Source organism: Emydura macquarii, unplaced genomic scaffold, assembly GCF_026122565.2.
Source record: "Emydura macquarii macquarii isolate MOO-44397 ecotype Brisbane River unplaced genomic scaffold, CSIRO-AGI_Emac_v2 contig_1876, whole genome shotgun sequence".
Taxonomy (NCBI): Eukaryota; Metazoa; Chordata; order Testudines; family Chelidae; genus Emydura; species Emydura macquarii.
Window position 1 is genome coordinate 22289621 of NW_027132013.1, and position 22764 is coordinate 22312384.

General features: G+C 39.5%; 1 protein-coding gene across 1 annotated transcript in view; it reads left to right on the forward strand.

The window, feature by feature from the left end:
* The window catches only part of LOC137159680 (cytosolic phospholipase A2 epsilon-like), a 49385-nt gene extending 30690 nt beyond the window's left edge, over window positions 1-18695 (forward strand). Inside the window, exons 10-20 of the mRNA XM_067558146.1 lie at window positions 1756-1793; window positions 2525-2681; window positions 3202-3338; window positions 4169-4391; window positions 6548-6662; window positions 8962-9099; window positions 11176-11283; window positions 13002-13193; window positions 14065-14231; window positions 15840-16026; window positions 18460-18695. Of these exons, the coding sequence (XP_067414247.1) occupies window positions 1756-1793; window positions 2525-2681; window positions 3202-3338; window positions 4169-4391; window positions 6548-6662; window positions 8962-9099; window positions 11176-11283; window positions 13002-13193; window positions 14065-14231; window positions 15840-16026; window positions 18460-18695 (1698 nt within the window). The remainder of the gene's footprint in view (window positions 1-1755; window positions 1794-2524; window positions 2682-3201; window positions 3339-4168; window positions 4392-6547; window positions 6663-8961; window positions 9100-11175; window positions 11284-13001; window positions 13194-14064; window positions 14232-15839; window positions 16027-18459) is intronic.
* The last annotated feature ends 4069 nt before the right edge of the window (window positions 18696-22764 follow it).

Here is a 22764-nt window from a genome sequence, read left to right on the forward strand (position 1 = left end):
GAAAAATAGTATGCAATCATATAATTAAAGACTGTATCATAATGTGGATGCACAAAGGAGCCAAATTAAAGTTGCACAGGTAACCTTAATTGTGGCATCTCCTAACTTGTGAGTGTTTGGCTTTGAACCCTTAATATTCTTTTAATGCTTTTTTTGTGTGTAATTGTCAATGTTTTAAAAATAGCAAACTGAAAAAACCAGAAATTTTATCATATGGCGTCATATTGGCACCCACATGGATCAGCAGGATTGGAATTTTTATATTTACTGCCCAGATCTCTGCCTCTTAGGCTAATAGAGTATTTGATAGCAGTAGTAAGTTGTCATCCTCCATATGGAGCAGCACTAGAAGGGGATGTGATATATACACTTGCTAGTGGGTTTCCCAGATATTTGCTGACAGCAGAGGAATTCTGAGATTCAAGAATATTGGGTATCTCATTCCAAGCACTGAAGGGTAGCACGTCTAGTGGTCACAGAAACTTCTGCCCATTCCCCCCCAAGATTGACTCCTTCTCCATCTCTCTTAACCTGTCCATGTCCTAGTCCTCTCTTTTCCACACCCTGGCTTCTTATTTCAATCCCAATCTCCTTGTCCAGCCAGTCCCAGTCTTCATCCCAACTCTTGGTCCCAGTCTCCACCCACTCAGTCCCAGTCCCAGTCTTCCTGCAACCCCAGTCTTCCTGCAACCAGCTAGTTCCATCTCATCCCTCCTTCGAATCCCAATCTCTTTTCCCAGTCCGACCTAGTCTCACCCCCCCCAAAACCTAGTCTGTTTCTTTCTTACCTCCCCCACAGTTTCCAGTTCCAGTTTCACCCTGTCACCCCAGCTCCTTATCCCCATCTACTCTTTTCCTTCTCCTTGATCTGGCTTTTGTTTCAAAGGCTTACAATTTAGTCAAATTTGGGTGGATTTTCATGAGAACAACAAATGGCACATCTTTGACACACAGGCCAAATTTCAAGTCCCTGCTCCAAAGCATGGGGGCACTAGAACTTCCCAGTGGAAAGGTTGAAAGAATTTTTATAACAGAAGAAAAGAAAAATATAAAGAAAAATGAATTTTTCTTTAAATTTATTCTTGGAAATGACTGAGCCATATTGTCTGAAATGTTCCAAAAATATTCATCCTGAGGGAGATACCCAGCATGGAAAATTTCAGCTCAAACATTAAAACCTGGCAAAGTTACAAGCAACAGAAAACACAGAGTCTATAACGGGAAGTTTGGGCAACCTTAATAAAAGGTGGTGTTACCAGACCCTCCTGTAATAGGAGAATTTCTTTGTGCTCTGTGAATCAGCCTAGCTCTGCCTGCTTTTGGGAGGGATTGACTTCCTTCTCCCATTCCTTCCTTATTCATCAAGTAAGACAAGAGAAATACAGTCCAAATTAAAAATACAAAACAAAACAGAATGAAATCCAAACACACATGGATAAATGATAAATAAACGTGCATTTATCATACATGTAAAAATCAGTTTGCACCCAGGGGTCTGGATTCTCAGATGGTGTAAACTGGCATATTCTCATTGACCTTAGTGGAACGATGCTGATTTATAATAGCTAAGGTTCTGGCCCATCATTAACTCATTTCCATGGCCAAGTAACCTGGAATTTAGAGCATATTCTGGTACGAACAATTTAATTAAAGATGGTCATTCCTGGCTGATACAGTAACTCATCTTGAGGTTGAGAGGATACGCAAGCTTAAAAATATGATGGCACTTATAATATTCTTATTCTTGATTTTCAGAACAGAGCATTTGATTTGCATGTGAAGACAAAAGAATGGTAAGAGATCCTCTCTTGGGTCCCACTCTTGAATTTGGATCTGTGCTGATGGACCTCCGCAGAGCCCAACTGAAAGCAACTGTAAAGGCATGGGGCTCTGTCAGTTTCAAGAGGAGGCCATTTGTCTTTTGGGTGTGGATAATGTCAGCTGCGCTCTTCCCATTCCTTGCCTAGGAATAATCTGATTATGTAATCACTTGCTGCAATCATTTAACAAAACAGAATAACCTGTAATTGATTTCAACAGCAGATGAGAATATGGAAGTAACACAACACATTGCAAATATGCTAATCATTTTAATGAAACTCTTACATTAGATGCCATAGAAGTACCAGTCAAACTAGAAATTAGAAATCTGTACACAAACTGGCTGGTCTGGTGTCTTCTCCCTTCTCACAGCCTTGTTCTCCTAAGGTACACAATTCAGGGCTCAATCCTGCAAGGTGCTGAGCTTTTTGGCCTTGATCCAGCAAAGCACCTAAACCCATGATAACTTTAAATATGCTCCTAGTGTCATTGAAGTCAATGGGCCCACTCATGTAATTAAATTTAAGCACATGTTGCTTTCTCTCTCTCTCTCTCTCATTTCTAACATTAGTCTGTCTATATACAGGTATTGGAATGTCTTTTCTGTAAACCTATCTGAAGCTATATATATAATTATATAGAGAGTATATATATGAAGATTTGAAATACAAGTAATAATTTATATGTTTTGCCTTGGCCTCAGGACTCAGGGCCTGTGTAATAAATCAAGAAAACTAGATGTACGTTTGGGATTTGACCTGTGCACCGAGGAACAGAATTTTCTGAAGAATCGGAAGAAAGTGGTTGCTGCTGCTCTGAAGAAGGTTCTTCGACTAGAAGAGGATCTGAAGGACCATGAGGTAGATGAGGCAGAAGAATCTTGTCTCCTGCATTTCCCCAGATGAATACTCAGCCCATTGGATACTAAAGGCAGGATCCAAAGCCCATTGAAATCAATGGAAAGTCTTTCATGGTCTTTGAATATGAGCCACTGCTTGTGCCAGCTATGATGACAGACCAATGTTCTGCTCTGGACTGGCAATCCTACATTCCCATGTTGGCCTTCATGAGATACCTTGTTTAGGAGAATCCCAATTACAATACATATTTAACCCCCACACACACACTTTGACAATGGAAGAATCTGAACTTCACTGGGTTCAACAGTAAGGCACATCAAACAATTCAGAATGAGGCATATGCAGTGCAGCCCTCCTTGTATTATTTTTCTGTGCCGCAGGTTTACGGTGATACTATAACCACTCACAGATCAGTTGGGTTTTTTTTTTTGCTCTCCTTTTGCTCGCCTTTTTCCTTTTTAACCATCAATGCTTCTCAGTGTTGTTTGTCACCAACTTTCTGCTTTTGTGTGTTGAACAGGTGCCAGTGATAGCTGTGACAACAACAGGGGGTGGGATAAGAGCTTTGACAGCCATGTATGGCAGCATTTTGGGTCTTCAGAAACTGAATGTTCTGGACTGTGTTTCATACATCACTGGCTCATCTGGTACAACATGGTAAGGAGGTCATTTTATAAGGTTTTATTTGCTCCTTCTGGTAGAGAAAGAAGCTATCTTGCTTGGAAATATACTACAGGGTTACACTTGCATAGCTGCAGTGCCCTAGATATTCAGATATGGTCTCTGTAGACATGGCCTGAGGATAACATTTTCAAAATTGCCTAAGTCCCATTTTCAAAAGTTATTTAGCTACTTAGGACCTTAAGTCTCACTGAACATCAATGAGATTTAGGCTCCTATGTCACTTAGGTGCTTCAGAATATTTCCACCTAAACCTAAATTTTTCTTATTTTCTATCTAATAGTTCTTTTCCTGGCACTTAACTATTTTTGCCAGCTGAAATCTACCATTTTAGGTAATTTTAACCCCATGCATGAATACCAGTGGGGAGCCATTGGATGGTGTACTGTACGGTATATTTTCTGAATGGAATGGAGTAAAAATTCCCTAATGAAACAAGGAGCATTTACCTGAGATTTGTGAACATTTCCACAGTCCTGGGTCAGGTTTCAAGAAAGCCTGTGTTGAGTTTTTAGTGAAATGTGACTGATTTTTTTGCATTGGGTGGAAACTATGTGAAACTTGGAAATCATTTGGATTTGTGCATCTTTGATCGAAAACCCAGTTATTGTCAGATGGGGTTCCCACTGGGCTTTGGAGTTTGTTCATCTCTGAAACGCTAAATAAAACAGGTGGTGTGAGTTGCCTTAGGAGAAGTGAATCTGAAAAAGATTTGCTTGAAGCTATGACAAATAGAGTCTTTGAGCTTCATGGGCCCAAACTGGAATTCACTGTTGTCTTTTTAACATGGTCTTTCCTGTCCCCAGGACCATGACAAACTTGTATGAAGATGATGATTGGTCACATAAGGATCTAGGCGAGCTAATCATTGAAGCTCGGAAGCAAGCTTCCAAATCCAAAATGAGTGCTTTTTCCTTGGAAAGTCTGAAGAATTATCATAGGGAGCTGAGTCAACGGACCCAAGCAGGATACAAGACATCTTTTATAGATCTTTGGGGGCTCATGATTGAATCCATGTTGAATGATGAGGTACTGTATACATTTCTCCCTTCACTGAAGATGATTTCTTTCTAAAAATTAGGAGAAAATTAAACTCTAGGAAGAGAGACCCTTCCAATATCATTAGAGCTATTCACACACAGAAATTCCACAGGGTTGATGTCAAATCCATAGCTTATGTACAGAGTAGGACCTTATTAGTACATGCTAATGACAGTGAGACACAGTGTGAGTTACTAAATTTGGTGAATTAGTAAATAAATGAAGAGAAACAAATCAACGGCAATGAAACAGTTACTGCATTTTCATTTATTTTCTGAATTGTAGTTTCAGATTAATTACTTAGGACAAGGATTTGCAATTGGATGGGTCACAACCCTCTTGCCCTTCTCATGTAGTTAAGGCTAGCTCCTGACTAAATGGAAGGGGAGTTCAGCTGTATGAGGGTGAGTTTCTGTTATGGAAAAGAGGTATCAGTATGGAGAAAATTGAGAACCTCTGTGAGGCTAATAATCCAGAGTATACTGGCAAATTAAAGAGACAAGGTGGGTGAAATAGTATCTTTTAGTGGACCAGCTTCTGTTAGTGACAGAGACAAAGGCTACGTTTATACTGACAGCCGCAAAATCGCCGCCGCCAGATTGATCTTTCTGAATTGATTGAGAGGTCAGTGAGACCCGCTCAATTGATCAGGAAGTCGACTGAGTAAGTCCACCCCCTTAAGTAGCGTAGTGTGAACAGCGCGCAGAAGGGAAGCAGAGCAGTCGACATCAGTTACGCAAACTATTCTGCGTAGTTTGTGTAGCTCCCATCGACTGCCGCCAAATCGCACGGTAAGTATGAACCAGCCCAAAGTTACATTGAGCTCACTAACAGAAGTTGGTCCAATAAAAAGAAACTACCTCACTCATCTTGTGTCTCTAATATTTTGGAACTGACACTGCCACAACAACACTGTATATACTAGTAAATATTCTGTAGCATATTTTGTAAAAATAACCCAGTCATAGTGCTCTGAAGCTTCCCTACAGCATCTGCTATTGAATCTTTGCTGAGAACTGGAGCAAGACAATTTTTGTGGGGCTTGTAAAGGATGTGATTTAGCAAGGTGTGTGTTAGTGAGGCTGAACACTGTGTGTTCAATGCAGCCATTTAAAAAGGATAGCAGATCTATCGCTCCTGTTAGGCCTTAAGCTTACAGGACCTTTAAAATTGCTGTTCATCAGCTTGTGGCAACTGTTTTGGATTTTATCTCAAGCAGGCATTTCTGTGGCTAATTTTGAAAGTTGTCATAAGATTTTCACAAGCAAATCTTGAAAAATTATTGTGTCTCAGTGGTATTGCTGCATCTATGGTGAAAGAAGCCCTTTCATTTTAAGACTCTGTATACAAGAGTTGTAACTTTATGGGCATAACCAAGTCCCTTTTCCACGTGATATTTTTCATTCTTCTTGGGACAAAGGTTATTTCGCAAAATTTGATAAAATTCTGTTTTGCTGTTTTGATTGATCAATTCAAAAATATATTTCATTTCAGACTTTTTTCACCATAAGTAACACAATATTGACTTTTTCTTAAAACTAAAATAAAACACCCTTCCCCCAAACTTTGGAATTAATTGAGGTGGAGTGTCATTGACATGGTGGCTTGACAAACTCACATTTAAAAAAGATGACTTTAACAATATATCAGAACAGTAGAAATAACATTGTCTATCCTATTTTTTCACAATACACGGAAATGCAATGCTAAAGATATAATATGTAGTCTGTAAATTCTAGTATCATACATTGAAACTGTGTGTTGACAGGATCCATCTTAACCAATACCACTCCAGACGCCTACCCCGATGACCTAGATGGTAATTCAGACATTTCAATGGCTTCCAAACTCAGATGCTGTGGCATTGTGATTATTAGTGTAGGCAGAACTTCCACCTCCATAGTACATGGTGCTATATCCTTATCTTAGTGTTAAGTTGTTGTCTTGTATGTTGTTCTGACCTAAGCGCAGGGCTGGGAGGGGGATGGCTGTGCATGAAGGGGTAGCAGAAAATTCAGTCCTGCCTGTATCTATTGGAGTTGGTACCTGCAGTGTCCCAGTAGAGCTCTGTGGTTCTATATTACAGCAGGTTTCTGTGTTATTGCTATTGTTTTTTGGTTAACTATTTTTTTCTTCAAAAACAGAAAGACCACCATAAACTCTCGGATCAGCAACATGCAGTGAATTGGGGTCAGAACCCACTGCCCATCTACCTGGCTCTTAATGTCAAAGACAATGTTACCACTAAAGATTTTAGAGGTAATGATTATATTCCAGAATTACAGCTGAGTTTAAATCTAAGAAGGGCCTACTTAGATTTGCACACACCAATCAGACAACACAGGAATCTTCCAAACTTTCATTCTGTGCCAGAAACAATCCTATTAGGAAGGTTAAAAAAGATTGCATACTTTAAAATACATATAATATTGTGTTTCTTTTTGTGTGTGCACTTCTACACTGGGTTCGAGCCAGGGCCAGAAGTTAAATGTGCAGGAATATGGAGGAAGAGGCTGTTCTCACAGTATTACTCCCTCAGCCTGATTGGAAGCAAGGATTGTTGGAAATATTGTAAGAGCCCATTCTCATGAGATTTCCAGATACATCTTGCAGACCTTAGAGGTCTGGATATTCAGTTAAGCATCTAAACTTACGGGTCTTTAAGAGAAACTAATTTTCTGAACCTTTTGGAGTTCACTCATCACCAGTTCAGTGCTGCTTTTGCATGACAAATCAAAAAGAATAGAACCCAAATTACAGCCTCACTCTCTTTCACTGGAGGAACGTACCCTTTCCCGTGTGAAATGGAAGTTGAATCTATGTTCTCTTTCAGACCCAATATTGCTCTTTCAACGAATCTCAGATGGACATGAAGTGAAAACAAAGTGATGTTACACTATTCTGAAGCTTAATTTGCCACACTCATAATGTTGATTTTGAGGACGTATGTGGGATTGAAGTGATGCATAAACATCTTCCTGGCCCTTGCATGGGGACAAATGTCACCCTATATGTATTACACATCTCTCACATTTACTTGGTACAGATTAATTATAAATATACCTTTTATGCTTTTGAAATAAAATGTTTATATCTGTAGAGTACTAATCCCGTTCCACTGAGAGTTCCCATCTATTCTTTTTGCAAGGGTGGCTACACCCCGGGAAATGCTCCCCAGTGGGAAGGTAGGCAGTGTTTGCAGTGCTGCCACTTGTAGGTCCTGCCAGGCGAGAGCTACTTGAATTGTCACGTGAGACTATATAGGAGCCCTGTCAGCACTCCTCTCCATTGCTCCTGGCCATGCTCCTCCTTTGCTACTTTGGCTGACTGACTGCAGGCTGTCCTGTGGAGGAGTTCTGGGTTCTTTGAACTGCCACAACCCCAAAACTGGGCAGAGCTTGTGCCTCCCGTGACAAAGCACATGAAACTTGGAATGAATTAAGGCCACTGTCTGGCATGTCTTGAGGACAGAGCTGCCCCCTCCATGTGTTAAATCCTGAATTACTCTCCATGCCCATAAGTGGCACTCATAATGAATAAAAATGGCTAGTTACAAACAAGAGTGGTTCCTATATCATAATTCACCTGTAAAAAGTTGAAACCCAGAAAGTTCATTCTACTTTGAACTCTCTTTACCTGTTGGCGAACACCATGTTAGATGATACCATGCTGGGAGGGGTTGCAGGTGCTTTGGAGAATAGGATTAAAATTCAAAATGATCTGGACAAACTGGAGAAAGGGTCTGAAGTAAATAGGATGAAATTCAATAGGACAAATGCAAAGTATTCGACTTAGGAAGGAACAATCAGTTGCATACAAACAAAATGGGATATGACTCCCTAGGAAAGAGTACTGCGGAAAGGGATCTGGGGGTCATTGTGGATCACAAGCTAAATATGAGTCAATGGTGTAACACTTGCAAAAAAAAAAAAATGCAAATGTCATTCTGGGGTGTATTAGCAGGAGTGTTGTAAGCAAGACACGAGAAGTAATTTTTCCACTTTACTCCACGCTGATTAGACCTCAGCTGGAATATTGTGTCCAGTTCTGGATGCCACATTTCAGGAAAGATGTGGACAAATTGGAGAAAGTCCAGAAGAGAGCAACAAAAATGATTAAAGGTCTAGAAAACATGACCTATGGGAGAAGATTGAAAAAATTGTGTTTGTTTAGCCTAGAGAAGAGAAGACTGAAATGGGACAGAACAGCTTTCAAGTACACAAAAGGTTGTTACAAGGAGGAGGGAGAAAAATTGGTCTCCTTAATCTCTGAGAATAGGACAAGAGGCAATGGGCTTAAATTGCAGCAACGGAAGTTTAGATTGGACATTAGAAAAAGCACTGGAATAAATTTCCTAGGGAGATTTGTGGAATATCCGTCACTGGAGATTTTAAAGAGCAGGTTAGACAAACACCTGTCAAGGATGTTCTTGATAATACTAGATAGTCCTACTATGTGTGCAGGAGACTGGACTCTCAAGGTCCCTTCCAGTTCTATGATTCTATAATTCTATGTCTAGTTACCCACTGCAGTTAGTTTTTTGTGGCTCTATTTGCAGAGTGGGTGGAGTTCACCCCCTATGAGGTGGGATTCTTGAAATATGGAGCCTTCATTCGTGCGGAGGATTTTGGAAGCGAGTTCTTCATGGGCCGACTGATGAAGAAGCTCCCAGAATCTAGGATCTGCTTCATGCAAGGTATCTTATTGACCTGGGAAAGTGTTTACCCAATAAGAACACTAATGGCTATGGAAACCAGTGTCTGCCAAGCCACTGTTCTGTGTCTGGCAGCTGTGGTGCAGTATCAATTGCAGAAAATGTTTTCATATCTTAATGAGCAGCAGATAAAGTTCAATATGCCTCTGAGTCTTCCTAATTGTCCTGAACAAGTGGACTTGGTTTTATTTTCTTGTGATTCCAAATGATAGACTGAAACCAGATGTGAGATTTTACATACCTTTAACAATTGAGTTTGCAGAAAACATCACACTATCTTTTATATCTCATATCTCTGCAATTCAGCCTCTTAGCACATAGCTATACCGTTAAAGTATAACCCTGAGTAATACAGCATAACATTGAAAATTTAGCCTAATAAATAGCAGCATGTATAAGCATAGTAGTAATGTCTCTTTCATACATACTGTATGCCAACTGTATATATGTATCTCTTCAAGGAGCTAAAGAATAGTTACATAAAATAGACAATATATAGTAAAGGGTGGGTTATGAAAGAAGAAGAAGGAAGGTGCAAAAGAAAGTTATATATCCACATGAGATTTGAAAAAAAAGAATCTAATAGAAAGAGATATAGAAAGTTCTGCCACCCTCTGGCAGTGAGAGAGAGAATTAGAGCTCTTCAGAATTTTTTTTATTAACATTTTTTTTAATTGAAAAATGCAGATTTATCCAAAGTGAAACTGTGAAACAGGGTAATTTCCTCACCCCCTCCTCCCCAAAAAATGAAGAGTCAAGGGAAAAAAATTGGAAATTGTCGAAGTGGAAAAGTGTTTTGACATTTTTTTCCGATGAAAAATTTTGGTTTTCTGCTTCAAAATTATTTTTGTTTTGAAACATACCCTAATTAGATGGAAAAAGGGTTTAATAAAAGAAAAAAGTTAAAATAAAGATGAAAAATTTCAAAATGATTAAAACGAAACATTTCAATTGACATAAAGTAGGGGGGAAATTGGAATTTTGGTTTGTAAATATTTGAGATTTTGACTTTTCAAAATGGGAAAAAATTTGGAACTCTCAGAAGTATTTGTGGCATGAGAAAACCCAGTCCCATCCAGCTGTAATGACAACCCCTGTGACTGATTCCCTGAATTAGTGCTCATTAGAGTTTTCATTTGAAATTTTTTGATTAAAATGCCCTTCTGTTAAAACAAAAACTTTTGAAAAAAAGGTTATTTATGAATTTTTGATTTTCTGCATTTTTATCAGACTAAACATTTTGAACTGTGTTCCCCTTCCTCATACTTTTCCACTATTCCAGTCCTGTTCGCTACTGAATGCAGTACAATGAATGATGTTTAGGGTTCCCTCTCTTCCCCATACTTTTTCACTTTTCTTTTTCATGTTTCCTTTGGCCACTCTGCAACTTTTCAAGACTTCTTCCACTTTGAAAAAGCCTTCCTTTCCCCCTTTTTACAGAATGCAGTACAATAAAAGATCCAAAATAAATTCCTATCCCCAATCTTATTTTGGATTTTTATTGTACTGCATTCTGTAACGAGGGGGAATTTTTCAAAGTGGTCAAAGAAATATTTCAGGGAAAAAAGAAAAACTATTGCTCCAGGTCAGCCCTGTGAAATGGAGACAACTTTGAAATATCCTGTGAAGGTTTTTTCTTTTTTTAAACCATTTTTTAATCATCTCTCTCATTGAATTACAGAGTTCCAACAGCTGAGGTAGCACAAGCTGTATTTAGGAATGTGCCAGTATTTGGATCCAAGTGATAGTCCAATTTGGAAGGTCTTTTATTTTGATAATTTACAGTAATTTCAAATATGGGTGCAAATCAGCTTTGCAAATGTAACTCCTACAAGATCTGCAGGCTTTGCACCGTCAGGAGGGATTTGCTTTACATCCTTCTTTACCTGCTCCAGGATCTAATCGTAGAAGACTGGACTATATGTTAAAATTAGAAAGAAATGTGAAAGTAAACTAGAACAGATTTGTGGGGAGGGACAAAAGGTAGTGTTCACTAAAAATGCTTCAGTGTCTTCCCTTGGACTCATTGGTTACTATTAAATCTCTTCCACTTGATAGGAATGTGGAGTAGTGTATTTTCCAAGAATCTCTTGGATGCATGGCATGCTGCTGACAATTCAGAGGACTTCTGGCACAGATGGACCCGAGACAGAGTGACTGAAATAGGTAAATCTGGTTTTCCCTTTCATTTATTGTGTTTATTTTTATTAGTCATGCATACTTATCTGAAGTGAGAACTATGCGCACATTTTAAAATGTTCAGTTTTTATATCCCTTCTATAGAGTCAGTCTGCTCAGTCTCCGGACCAGGGCAGGACCTGGAGGAAGAGAAGGGAGGGGAGGGGTAAGCAGTGCTTGGTGTTGCTGAGCAGCAGCTCTTTGGTTGACCTGGAAGCAGCAATAATAAGTTACTCCTTAGATGAAAGAGTGTTGCCATGGTGTAGGGTTTGATGAAAAAGAGCTAGGGGAACATGAGTCAATATCCAAGATGTTGTCTCATAAGGACTGGGAAGAAGAGCTTCCTCCACTGAACTAAGTGTTCATTGAGACAAGTCCCTAGTGGTGCTTTCCACACACAACATATTTTGCCTGTGTTCTTCAGTCTGTGCTGGCTGCCAGTTTGTTTCTGGATGCAATTCAAAATGTTGCTTTTTACTTATAAATCTCTAAACATTTTCCCTGGACTACCTCAGACACTACCTTACTCCTTGTGTAAAACAGCAGCAATTAAGGAGGGGTCCTTGACTCTACAATTGGTCTCCACTTTTGTCTGAATTTGCTGGCCTTGAGGTCATGTTAAAAGTCTATCTATTTTCCCCAGGCTTTAACAAGTGTTGGGGTCCTGTGGGAATAAACAGAGCAGGGCAGGAAAATATCAGTTTTGCTGGGCCCAGGAAACTATTAATATGGGCATGAAGCCTACTGTATTTGAATGTTGTGTTTTTTGACAGGCTTTGTAGTGTTCAACAGCTTTGTTAGACCAAGGCAGGAAGCAAGTTCCAAAGCTGAGGGCCCATTACTGATAATGCTTTGCCCTTGGTTCCTTTATGGTTAAATTCAAGAGCCTCCACTGATCTCACTGTAGAATTGTCTCAATATGAGACTGGTGGTCCCTCAGGTAAACATGGCCATTTAGGGCGTTAGGGCAAGATTTTGAACTAAGAATTAGGCACCAAAATACATTTTAAATCTAGTTTTCATAGATTAAAATCAGCATATTAAATTGCAACAGAAAATAGATTGGCAGTCAGTGCAGAACACTGGAGTAATGTAGCCCTGCAGAAAAGACTGCTAAGCATGAGGGTTGCCAGATTCTGCACTAAACACATTTTCTGACTTGACTTCAAATGTAGCTTCTTGTAAATGCATTACAATAATGCAAAATGGGTAACTAGAGAGACATCCAGATCCAAAAGAAAAGTCATATTCCTAGAGCCAAGTGTAGGTGGAAAAAGTATTCTTGGCTACTTCTGCTGCTACCTGAGCATCCAAAATCTGTCTGAGGATCCAATAAACCCCACAGGCAGTGAAACAGGTTTACAAATAGTCTTCAGAAAACCCAGATCAAGGGAGTTGAAATAATCTGTGTCAGTTCTTCCAATTGCTTCCCCCAAGGAAAAAAACATGATGACAATGTTGTCTAGTTTGAATCTCAGCCCTCATTCTAAAGGTGGCATTAAGTCCTGATCTAAAGGCCATTGTTGTCAATTGAAATACTCGCACTAACTTAAGCAGGCTTTGAATCCAGCCCTTAGGTGCATATTTAGAAATCTATATAAATAATACATTATTATTATTACTATTGCAGAAGACTATTCCACATACATCCCCATCTCCTCCTAAAAGATGAATAATTGTATAGTATTTCTTCTACCTTTCTTCAGAGGAAGAGCCTGATCTACCTGAGAAGCCACATGAGATGGCTACTTGCATGTACACTCCTGCAGGAGGTCTTTCCAATGCACTTCGAGATATTTTAACAGATCGCCCAGCGGTATCAAAGTACCACAATTTCTTAAGGGGTTTCCAGTTGCACAACGAGTATATACAGCATGATCAGTTTTCTAAATGGAAAGGTACAGTACTGCCACTCCATTTTTAGTAGCTTCCTTTGAGATAATTTGGGGTCTAGAATTTAGAGAGGGAAACTTGTGTGTCCGGGAGAAAACTGAATGGGTTTTACGTTTAACTTGCAACATTTTTGCTGAATAGGACAGGGAGAATGAATTAGCTTCATTTTTGTAATCCCTTCACCCCAAATAGCAAAACTTGAAGCTAATTTTTAGCAGAACTCTTTGACTAATCTATTGAATTGTTGGGGGTGGAAAGTGCTTAGTGGAATTGGTTCGGCGGGAGCCTGCTCATTATGCTGGAGGTCACATGGAAAAGCTGTTTCAGGTTTGGCACGGTTCATAGGTTTTGATGAACAGACAGAAGAAACTAAATGATGGTCAGAAGGGAATGCCTTTTCAATCTAAGAGAGGCTAGTTACTAGGGCTAGTGCCTGAGGTGAAGTAATAGTAGGAAATCAGAAATGGAATAACCATCTATGTCAGAGAGGACCCATGTCAAAACATGGATCCTCAGGCTGAGGGTCATGCTCCCCCTGGGGGAGTGGTAAAGGGAGTTTCATAGCTCTAGCTAGGTTGTAACAACTTTCCTTTTCCTTATCCCTAAATAAAAAAAGGGGCCCCAAATGATAGGAGGTTGGGTCCTGAAACTCTCCCCTCTTGTACTATGGAGTCACAGTGCAAAAAATGTTAAGAACCACTGCTGTACGGCCCGGGCAAGCTATAGTGATATAACAGTGTCACAAAGCAAAGGAAATTGTGCTTGCCCTGCGTGGGAGGAAATCTGTGCTTCTCTTTTCTGTCTTACTCTTGAAATTCAAGATGTAGCCGATCTGCTTCTGCAATGGTTCAGTTATAAGAAATACTTACCTTTCAGACACTGTGCTAGACTCTTTGCCTAATCAACTGAGACACACTGCAGAGCATTTGGAGCTGGTGGATACGGCATTCTTCTTCGATACCAGTTACCCACCACTTATGAGACCAGAGAGGAAAGTGGATGTCATCCTGCATCTAAATTATAGTGGAGGATCACAGACGATGGTGAGAGGGGGCAGCTTCTCCTTTGTTTTCTTCAGTAATGACCATTTGTCTGAAAGTCTTTATCAGGCAGTGTTAGTAACTTCCTACTTTTAAACATGAGAAGAGAAAGGTGATTCCAGGAGGAAAAATCTTGATCTAATTTGAATTACCTTTTAGATGGTAACATGTATCCCTGTTTTGGGAACAATTGCATACACCTTACATTTAATTCAAGCATTGTGGTATGGCACTAAGCAGTAATGATGGTTGAGATGGCACTTTCATTAGAAACCTGTACAGTATTTTAAGGAACACATTCAATTCTCTGACAACCATTAGGGTTTTGAGAGTTCGTTTGCAATCCAGATGTGTTTGAAAAAAATGTTTTATAAAACTTTATTGGGCCTTAAAGTGTGATTTAATGAGTGAAGAAATTATTCACATGCTTGTTTGTGTTCTCATTTAAATGTCAGACTTGCTTGTATGAGGACACATTCATTTGCTGTGTTTAGAGAAATATGTTTCAGGTATAATATATATAAAATAGTGTACTGCACACACTATTCTACATATGAACACACACCTGGACTTCCAAATATATACATGCATTTGTACTACTGCCAATGGTGAGTGCCATTAAATCTCAACAACCACCAATTAGGGTGCTTTCTGTAACTATAATATCTTTCTTTTCTTTGATGAGGCGATATTTTGATACTGCAATTGCTTTGGAATGGCAAATGAGTTTTTATTGTAGTCCACAGTATGTCTATAAAATAGAAGATTTAGTACCATGCGACTATATTTATTTGACTGTCCAGGGATACATTTGAATCTAGTCTTCATTATTCAGAGATATTTAATTCAAATAAACTTGAGTATTATGTTAGTGTTTTGTTGGACATTTAAATGAAGTTATTGTGTCTGATGGGTGTGACTGAGCTTTCTAATAAATGATATAAATGTATTTCAATGTCTCATCAGACATAAGATTTTTTAGATTGTAAAGTGGCTGAAATCTCAGGAGAAATTTCAAAATATTGGGAATATCATAGGATTAGCTAACCACAAAAGACTGCCACAGATTGGGGCTACAATTTTATGGAACAGCTCACAAGATTTCAGTGCATTAGAATCAGAATCTGACTGTGAATCCCACTTCTTACTTGGTCACAAACCCTGAAACTGAGTCTAAACTAGATCTGCAGGCCACCTCCATGACCCATCGATAATCAAATGCAGACATTGTCTTCTGTAACACCATTCTGTTCTTTGAATTCTTGCTGTCCAGTTCCTAGTCCAGTTCCTGTTTTACAACTCTCCTGGCCACTAGTCTCTTTAAACGTATAGTACAATTTTGAAATGTCTTTACAATCCTTACTAAATGTTTTCCTATTTTGTGCAGCAAGATTAATTTTGGACAGCCCTCCAAGGAAAAAAATGTATTGTCAGCAATCCTTTTAAAGTAATCCATGTGTCTCCAGTCACCTGCATTCCTAATGGCATCCCACTATAATCCCATGCTGAAGATATTCAGTGCATTTCAGAGTTTGTTGCTAGGTTTCAGGAAAATCCCGACTTTTGTGTATTTGTCGGTTCTAATGTTTGTTCTGTTCTACGATGATCTAGCCTCTGGACCGGGCTTTCACATACTTCTCAGAGCAAGGAATCCCATTTCCTAAGCCTGTGTTGAGTGAGGAAGAAAGGAAGAATCTAAAGGAGTGTTATGTGTTTGAAGATGCAGAGACCACAGGTGCTCCCATACTGCTTTATTTCCCCCTAGTGAATGACAGCTTCCAAAGATACATGGCACCTGGTAAGTAAACAGCAGTCAGACATTGTATTAGAGTTAGTATTACCAGCTTTGGCCACTCTGTGTTCTATTTCATACTGACAAACATTTCTCTTGTCTGGGTGCATTTTTCTACTTTCAACATGACTGACTTCTAAACAACAGCTTTCAGACAGTCATATCGCTCGTTTATACAGCTTGGGCGAAGAACAGATTTTTCAGTTTTCCGGCAATTCCCCCAAAAAATCAAAAATAAAAATTTGTTTTGGATTCAACCAAAACCAAACATTTTCAAAATATGTGACAAACTGAAAAGTTAAAATAAGAAAGAAATTCAAGCTGAATGAAATGTTCATCTGAAACAAAATGTTTTGTTTCTGTTTCAAGCATTTTTTTCATTTTTAAAATGAAAATAAAGGAAATTTAAAATAAAAATTGTTTTGAGTAAAAAAATCAAAATATTTCAGTTCAAAAACGTCAAAACCTTTTTTCCAAAATGAACAATTCAATTAATTTGATGTGAATTCATAAAATGTTTCCCTGTTGCAGAATCTGCATTTTTCACTGAAAAAAAGATTTTGTTTGAAAAATTCACATAGTTCTATGCCTTTGTCCTTTCTGACAGCCCTTATTATAGACTCACATTTACCTCAGTCTGACTTAAACTTGGTGTAATCTCACCAATTATTAGTGTAAATTAATCAAGATCACAACATTTTAACACTGAGGTTAGAGAAAACATTGAGTTTAATTTAGGTTCAGGCACCTATACAATATTTTTTTTTATTCCATGACTTGTATTTTGGGTCTTTGTTGAACAATTTGGAAGGCCAGCACAAGTTATTTAAGTCTTGGATGGTTGAGAGCTAGGCTTTCAGTGTAAATCACATGTTCAACATGTAATTTTCTTGAGGCAGCTGTGGGAGAAGGTAAGGCATTTGAGGCTGTAATTCTTTCCATGGTGTTACTCAGCTTTATGTAACTTTCATCAAATTTGGGTACTGCAGTTGTCTTGTTTTTCCAAGGCTTAGTCAGACAGGGATCTAGATAAGGAGGTGAAACTGATTAGTAGGGTTGGCATCAGATCCAAGGAGCACAGCAGAATTGCAGGGCAGATTCAGAATCTGGAAAAAAATTGTCAGTCCTAGATTTGAATATGCATTTGAAAAAAAAAATTTGTTCACCTAGCTGTATAACTGCCATTAAGTGTCAATTGATGATATACAAAACAATTGTATGCCTTTACAATTTTTTCCCTGAAACCAAATTCTGTTCCTATATTAACCTACACTGCTCTCTTTATTGGTGATATATGTTCACACTTGGCCACAAAAAAAATCAGTTTTAGGATATTTTTGGACCACCATCTATTCCTGGACTATGAGGGAGTAGTGGTAACTGTGTTGTGTTGAAAAAGGATATGTTAATCATGCTGAAGGTAGATATGTTCCATTATTTTTTGTGTTTGTAGTTAGCGAAGATGTGGTGGTCTTTCTTTGATGATATGGAGTCAGCCACCACCATCCATGACTTTGTCACTTTTAGCTCAGTCTAATGCACTATTCAGACCACTCAAAAACTTCAGCAAGTACAAAATGTAGTGGGTCATCTACTTGGTGGAGTGAGCTCACACGAGCACATTATACCTGTGGTCTGTGAATTGTACTGACTTCCTATGCACTGTGAGAGAAATTCAAGGTGTGAGGTTTAATTTACAAAATCTTAAAGACTTTAGGATCTGGTTGTTGGTCCTGTGCACAACTGAGGAACAGTGGAAAAGTGTTTTTAATAGAGGCTGGGCAGCCTGCTCCATGCTTACATCTTCCAAAGTCCAAGTTGAACAACCTTGGTATCAGATGGTTGCTGGGCAGGTTTTTCTTATGAGGTGAGGCAGAGCTGGGTGGGGAGGCTGTTTGAACTTTATACTGTGGGCTGTTTGAGAAGGTGGTGGTTCATGTTGAGAAACTACAGCAATGGGTACATAAAATAAGGAAATAAACTGCTTCATTAATTCAGCCACCATTCTCATTGGACCAGTATTTTTGCTGGTAGAGTCACTGGTTTTCTTTTTATGATCATTTCTGGAACTATTGGTTTTCTATTTCTTCCTGTTGTCAACATCCCGTTTTTTTCCCTACTCACTGTCATTGAAACCTCTTCCTCTCCAGTCTGGGTGGTAGACATACATTCCTCTATAAGACACCTATAAATGACTTTCCATGGACTGGATAATAGGAGGTGCTGGTAGCAATGCAGTCACCTTCATTCTCACACTCATCACATTAGCGTTCAGACTTGAGACTGATGTTCCAGACATCAAGTACTGGATTGGCAATTAAATCTGTGAGCACCCTCTGGTCTGTTCCTGACACAGTGTATTAGACTGATATATGCCACAGGGTATAACAGTGTTTCAGTAGCGAAACCCATTGTTTGTTTGCTTTTTTCATTTCCCAGGTGTGGAACGCAGTGCAACAGAAATGGAACTGGGCAAAGTTGATGTCTCCAGTTTCTATTCCCCATATTCTACAAGGGAGGTTACATTGAAGGCACAGGATTTCAACAAGCTTCTGAAAATGACTAATTACAACATCCAGAATAATGAAAACTTGATTATTCAGGCCTTACACACAGCAGTGAGGCGGAGAAAAGCTCAGACCCAGTCCCCATCCCAAGCACAGTCATCTTCCTGAATATGTCTTATGCCGGGGGCCACATCCTGAAAAAAATCTTTCCTGAACCCCCTCTTCTGGCCTTGAAACAACCCCCAACCTCTCTGAGCTCATCATCAGAAGCAAGCTCTCCACAAACCAGAACACACCAACTCAAAGCAGCACCAGTCCCTACCAGAGCAACAGATGCAAAACCTTGAGACATATCTCCACTGCTATGATGATCAACACACCCCACAACACACTTTTCAGGATCTATGGGTCCTACACATGCCTATCACAACATATGCTGTACCTAATCCAGTGCACTAAATGCCCCAATAACAACGAACTGGGTAAAATGAGACAATCACGACACTTCCAAATGAATGCACACAGAAAAATAAGATACCCTATCACCGGTGGATGAACACTTTCACAAAGCGATCACTGTATATCTGACCTCTCAGCCTTCATCCTCAAAGGAAACTCCTTCAAAAGACGAGCCTGGGAGCTTAAATTCATAACTTTGCTAGACAGTAGAAGTCATGGACTGAATAGAGAACTGGATTTAAGGCTTATTACAACAATCTGTAACCAACTAACCTCCCCCATCTTTTTTTCCTCTCCTCCATCCCATGATGATGAGGTGCTAACAGGTCACTTTACCTTAAATGGTCCCTTGAAATATGTGTCACCTACTTATGCTAACCAATCTGTTCTATCTTGTATTTAGCTGTGTCACAGAGGACATGTCCCAGACCTGAAGAAAAGCTCCATGTAAGGTTGAAAGCTTGTCTCTCTTACCAACAGAAGTTGGTCCAGTAAAAAAAATTGCCTCTTTCCCCTTGGGTCTCTAATCCTCCTGAATACTCTCTCTATCTTCTACCACTTAGAGGTAGAGCTTTCTAATGTTTGGCCAGACCAATAGATGGTAGATGAGAAGATGCTTAACCTGGGGTGCTTTGGTGGATTCTGATTTATTCCAGTTAAGCAGTCATCCCAGGAAATAAAGATAATTGAATCATGACCTAGGTATTTGTTTTAAGTAAAGGGAAGTTCATGGTATTTATGAAATACTATACACAATATACACGTTTAAAAGCCAGAAGTAAAAAAAAAAAAAGTACAGTAAATGAGCATTTAAATAATCTTTTAAAACATCAGTAATTCTGGTTTAAGTCAGGAATGACTGTTCTGTGAATTGTCTCTGTCAAATAGTTTGAGTCCCACATTGACTAGTCTACTTTGTTGGCACCATTTCAGTGGTGTGGAGAAAATGTAAAGATACTGCTGTGTGCATAGGGCAATAAGTGTAACTCCTTATCTATCTTTTTTTTTAGCCTTTGGTCTCTTCCAAGTAGATAGTACTTTCTCATCTATAAAACCTCCTGTTTGATTTGTATCCATGTTAACAAAATCAGTAAAGTCCTTCTTGTTCGTAAGAGGATCACATGATATTATCAATTAAATGTGTTTGTTTCTGTTTTATTCTCATTATCACATGAATTAAATAATGTTAAGCCCTTTAAAATCAGCTCTGTCAGGTGTATGCTTTCATGAACTACTATGCCCAATGCAGCATACAGAGAGTATCAAGGAGATTCACTTTCCTCACAGTTTCATCAGCATGAGCACTTTGCCTGTTGTTTTTAAAAATGCATTGTTTGATGGTGGCCTTTCAATTTATAATTACACCCATGCTTATAAGTCAGACCAGTCTGGTGATGTTTGAAGAAGACTGTCAGCCTCCAACAAACAGAATGTCTTTTTACCTGCTCATGTGGGTGTGTGCTGAAGTTATCCACCCTAAGTGAAATTTAGAGCAATCTCATTTTAGCTCTTGTTCAACGCAGTGAACGAAGCAGGAATCTTATGGAAACAACTAGTATGTGATCATACACTTCAAGATCATATCTTAATGCATATACACAAGAGAGGAAAGGAGTAAAATACCAATATGTTGCGGATTGCACTAGGGGTTAGCTGCTATACAATTATGTAATATCAATCACTGCTACTAGGTGCACTGGCATATAATTAAATTACAGTGTAGTAATTATGCTGTCCTATATGCTATTAACTAGCTGCTGATCCAGTACACAGACACAGAGCATGTGCAATGAAACGGTGCCAATTAATTTTCATAACACTATAAAAACAATGTGTTTTAAACAGTGATCACAACTAAACTGCATTTAGAAAAGAACAGTTGAGTAGGTACTCTTCCTGTGAGTACATTAAATGATGCATGGGTAAGCATGAAATAGGAGATGGACCACGCCTGAAAATCAAAAAGCAGCCACAGTGATGCATATGAATCTGAGTTATACATGAGATCATTTATTTATCTCTGTAAACACACAAGCAACTGAAGTGCTTCAACAAAAGTAGGCACAAATAATCAAACATCACATACTGATGTATGCATCTACTGTGTACAATGAACTTTAACTAAAAGATAATTGTAACCAGAATATGAACGTGATGTACATGCCGCATACTACAGCCTCCTCCCAGATGGCAACAATCCAACACATCAACTCATGCATTTTCTTGCAGTTCCACCTTCTTCTCTTCCTGGCCTTTGCTGACTGGCCCCTCCTCTTCAGAAGACAGGATATTATACCCAGTCCTAACTCCAGCCTCCTCTTCCCCAAACTGGGTGAGTCCCTGCTCCTGTCTCCCTCTTCCTACTCACTGCACAAGTATCCTGACCTATTTAATCAGTAAAGCTTTCTGACAAGCTGTGATGAATTTTTGTCCCACCCACCCTGGACTCAGACTGGACAGCTCAGCCTTGAAACTGCAGCTGCTCAGGCTCTTGCCAGTGGAAAGGTGATAAAGGTGCTTTCAGGTTTCATTACAATGAATAGACATGTACGGCTGGAAGGGATCATTTCATTATCTCATCTAGTCTGACCACCTGCATAGCACAGACCATGACATTTCACCCATTTACCCCTCTGTTGAGCCCACTAATTTGTTTCTCATTGTGGAATGGCAAGAGTGCCTAATGCAGTGGAGTGGAGGGAAAGGAGAGCGAGTGGACCTGGGCAAGAAACTTGCAGGCCTCTCTCCCTCAGGAGATTTTCGTATTCACTCTGAAAAAGCATAGGAGCAGCCCCGTGCCTGTTTATAAGGCATGGGCTGACAGCTGGTCAGCTGTGTGAGCTCTGAGAATATTAGCACCACCTATGGTATCTCTCAGCTTGGCATTTTACACCCTTGGATGTCTGGGACATACATAGATGGGGTGTGGGGATTTCCATCTGTGCTTGTGGGGCAGAACGAGGGCCCTGATAGCAAGTGCAAGAGAGTTGTAGAGTCATTAAATGCAAGGCTAGAAGGGGCCACCAGCTTATTGAGTCTGATCTCCTGTACATCACAGGCCACCAGTGCCCACACATCAAGCCCAGCAACTGACTGAACTATTACAGTCCTCAGGTGACTAAACCGTTATGGGCCACAGGCAGTGAATAGAAGGAACCGTGGTGCACCAATGCCCAAGACCAATGTGAAGGAATCGATTAAGTGACATAAATCCAGATGATCTTGGCAAGCGACCCACACCTGGCAGTGCAGAAGAAAGCCCCCCCCCCCCTTCCCGCAGGGTTACTGCCAATCTAACTTGGGGGAAAATTCCTTCCCGAGCCCCTGTACAGTGATCAGTTAGACCCTGAGCCTGTGCGCAGGAGCCAGCCAAGCACCTGAGAGAGAGAGAGAGAAAATGGTTGGTGCCATCTGAGAGCACAAGCCCACCCTGACCCAGTGTTCCATGCCATTGAGACATGATGGCTAGCTCTCCTCAGACAAACATTAATGTTCAGAACAGGAACCAAGTTACATGGTTTAGCCCCAGGGCCTGGAGAAGTCCATCTATACTTGCACTTAACAAAGAAGAAATAGGAGCACATATTTAAAAACCCATAGCTAACTCTACTATATATAGTGCCATGAATCAAACTGAAGCCTACAAAAGAGAAGGGGAAATGTGGATTTACAAGTAGTAAATACGTTCCCTAGTTTGGACCAGAATTAGCTCTTTTCACCTTTACTTCTTATTTTACAACTATGAGAATGCAGTGTGCCTGACAAAATTCGTAAAAAG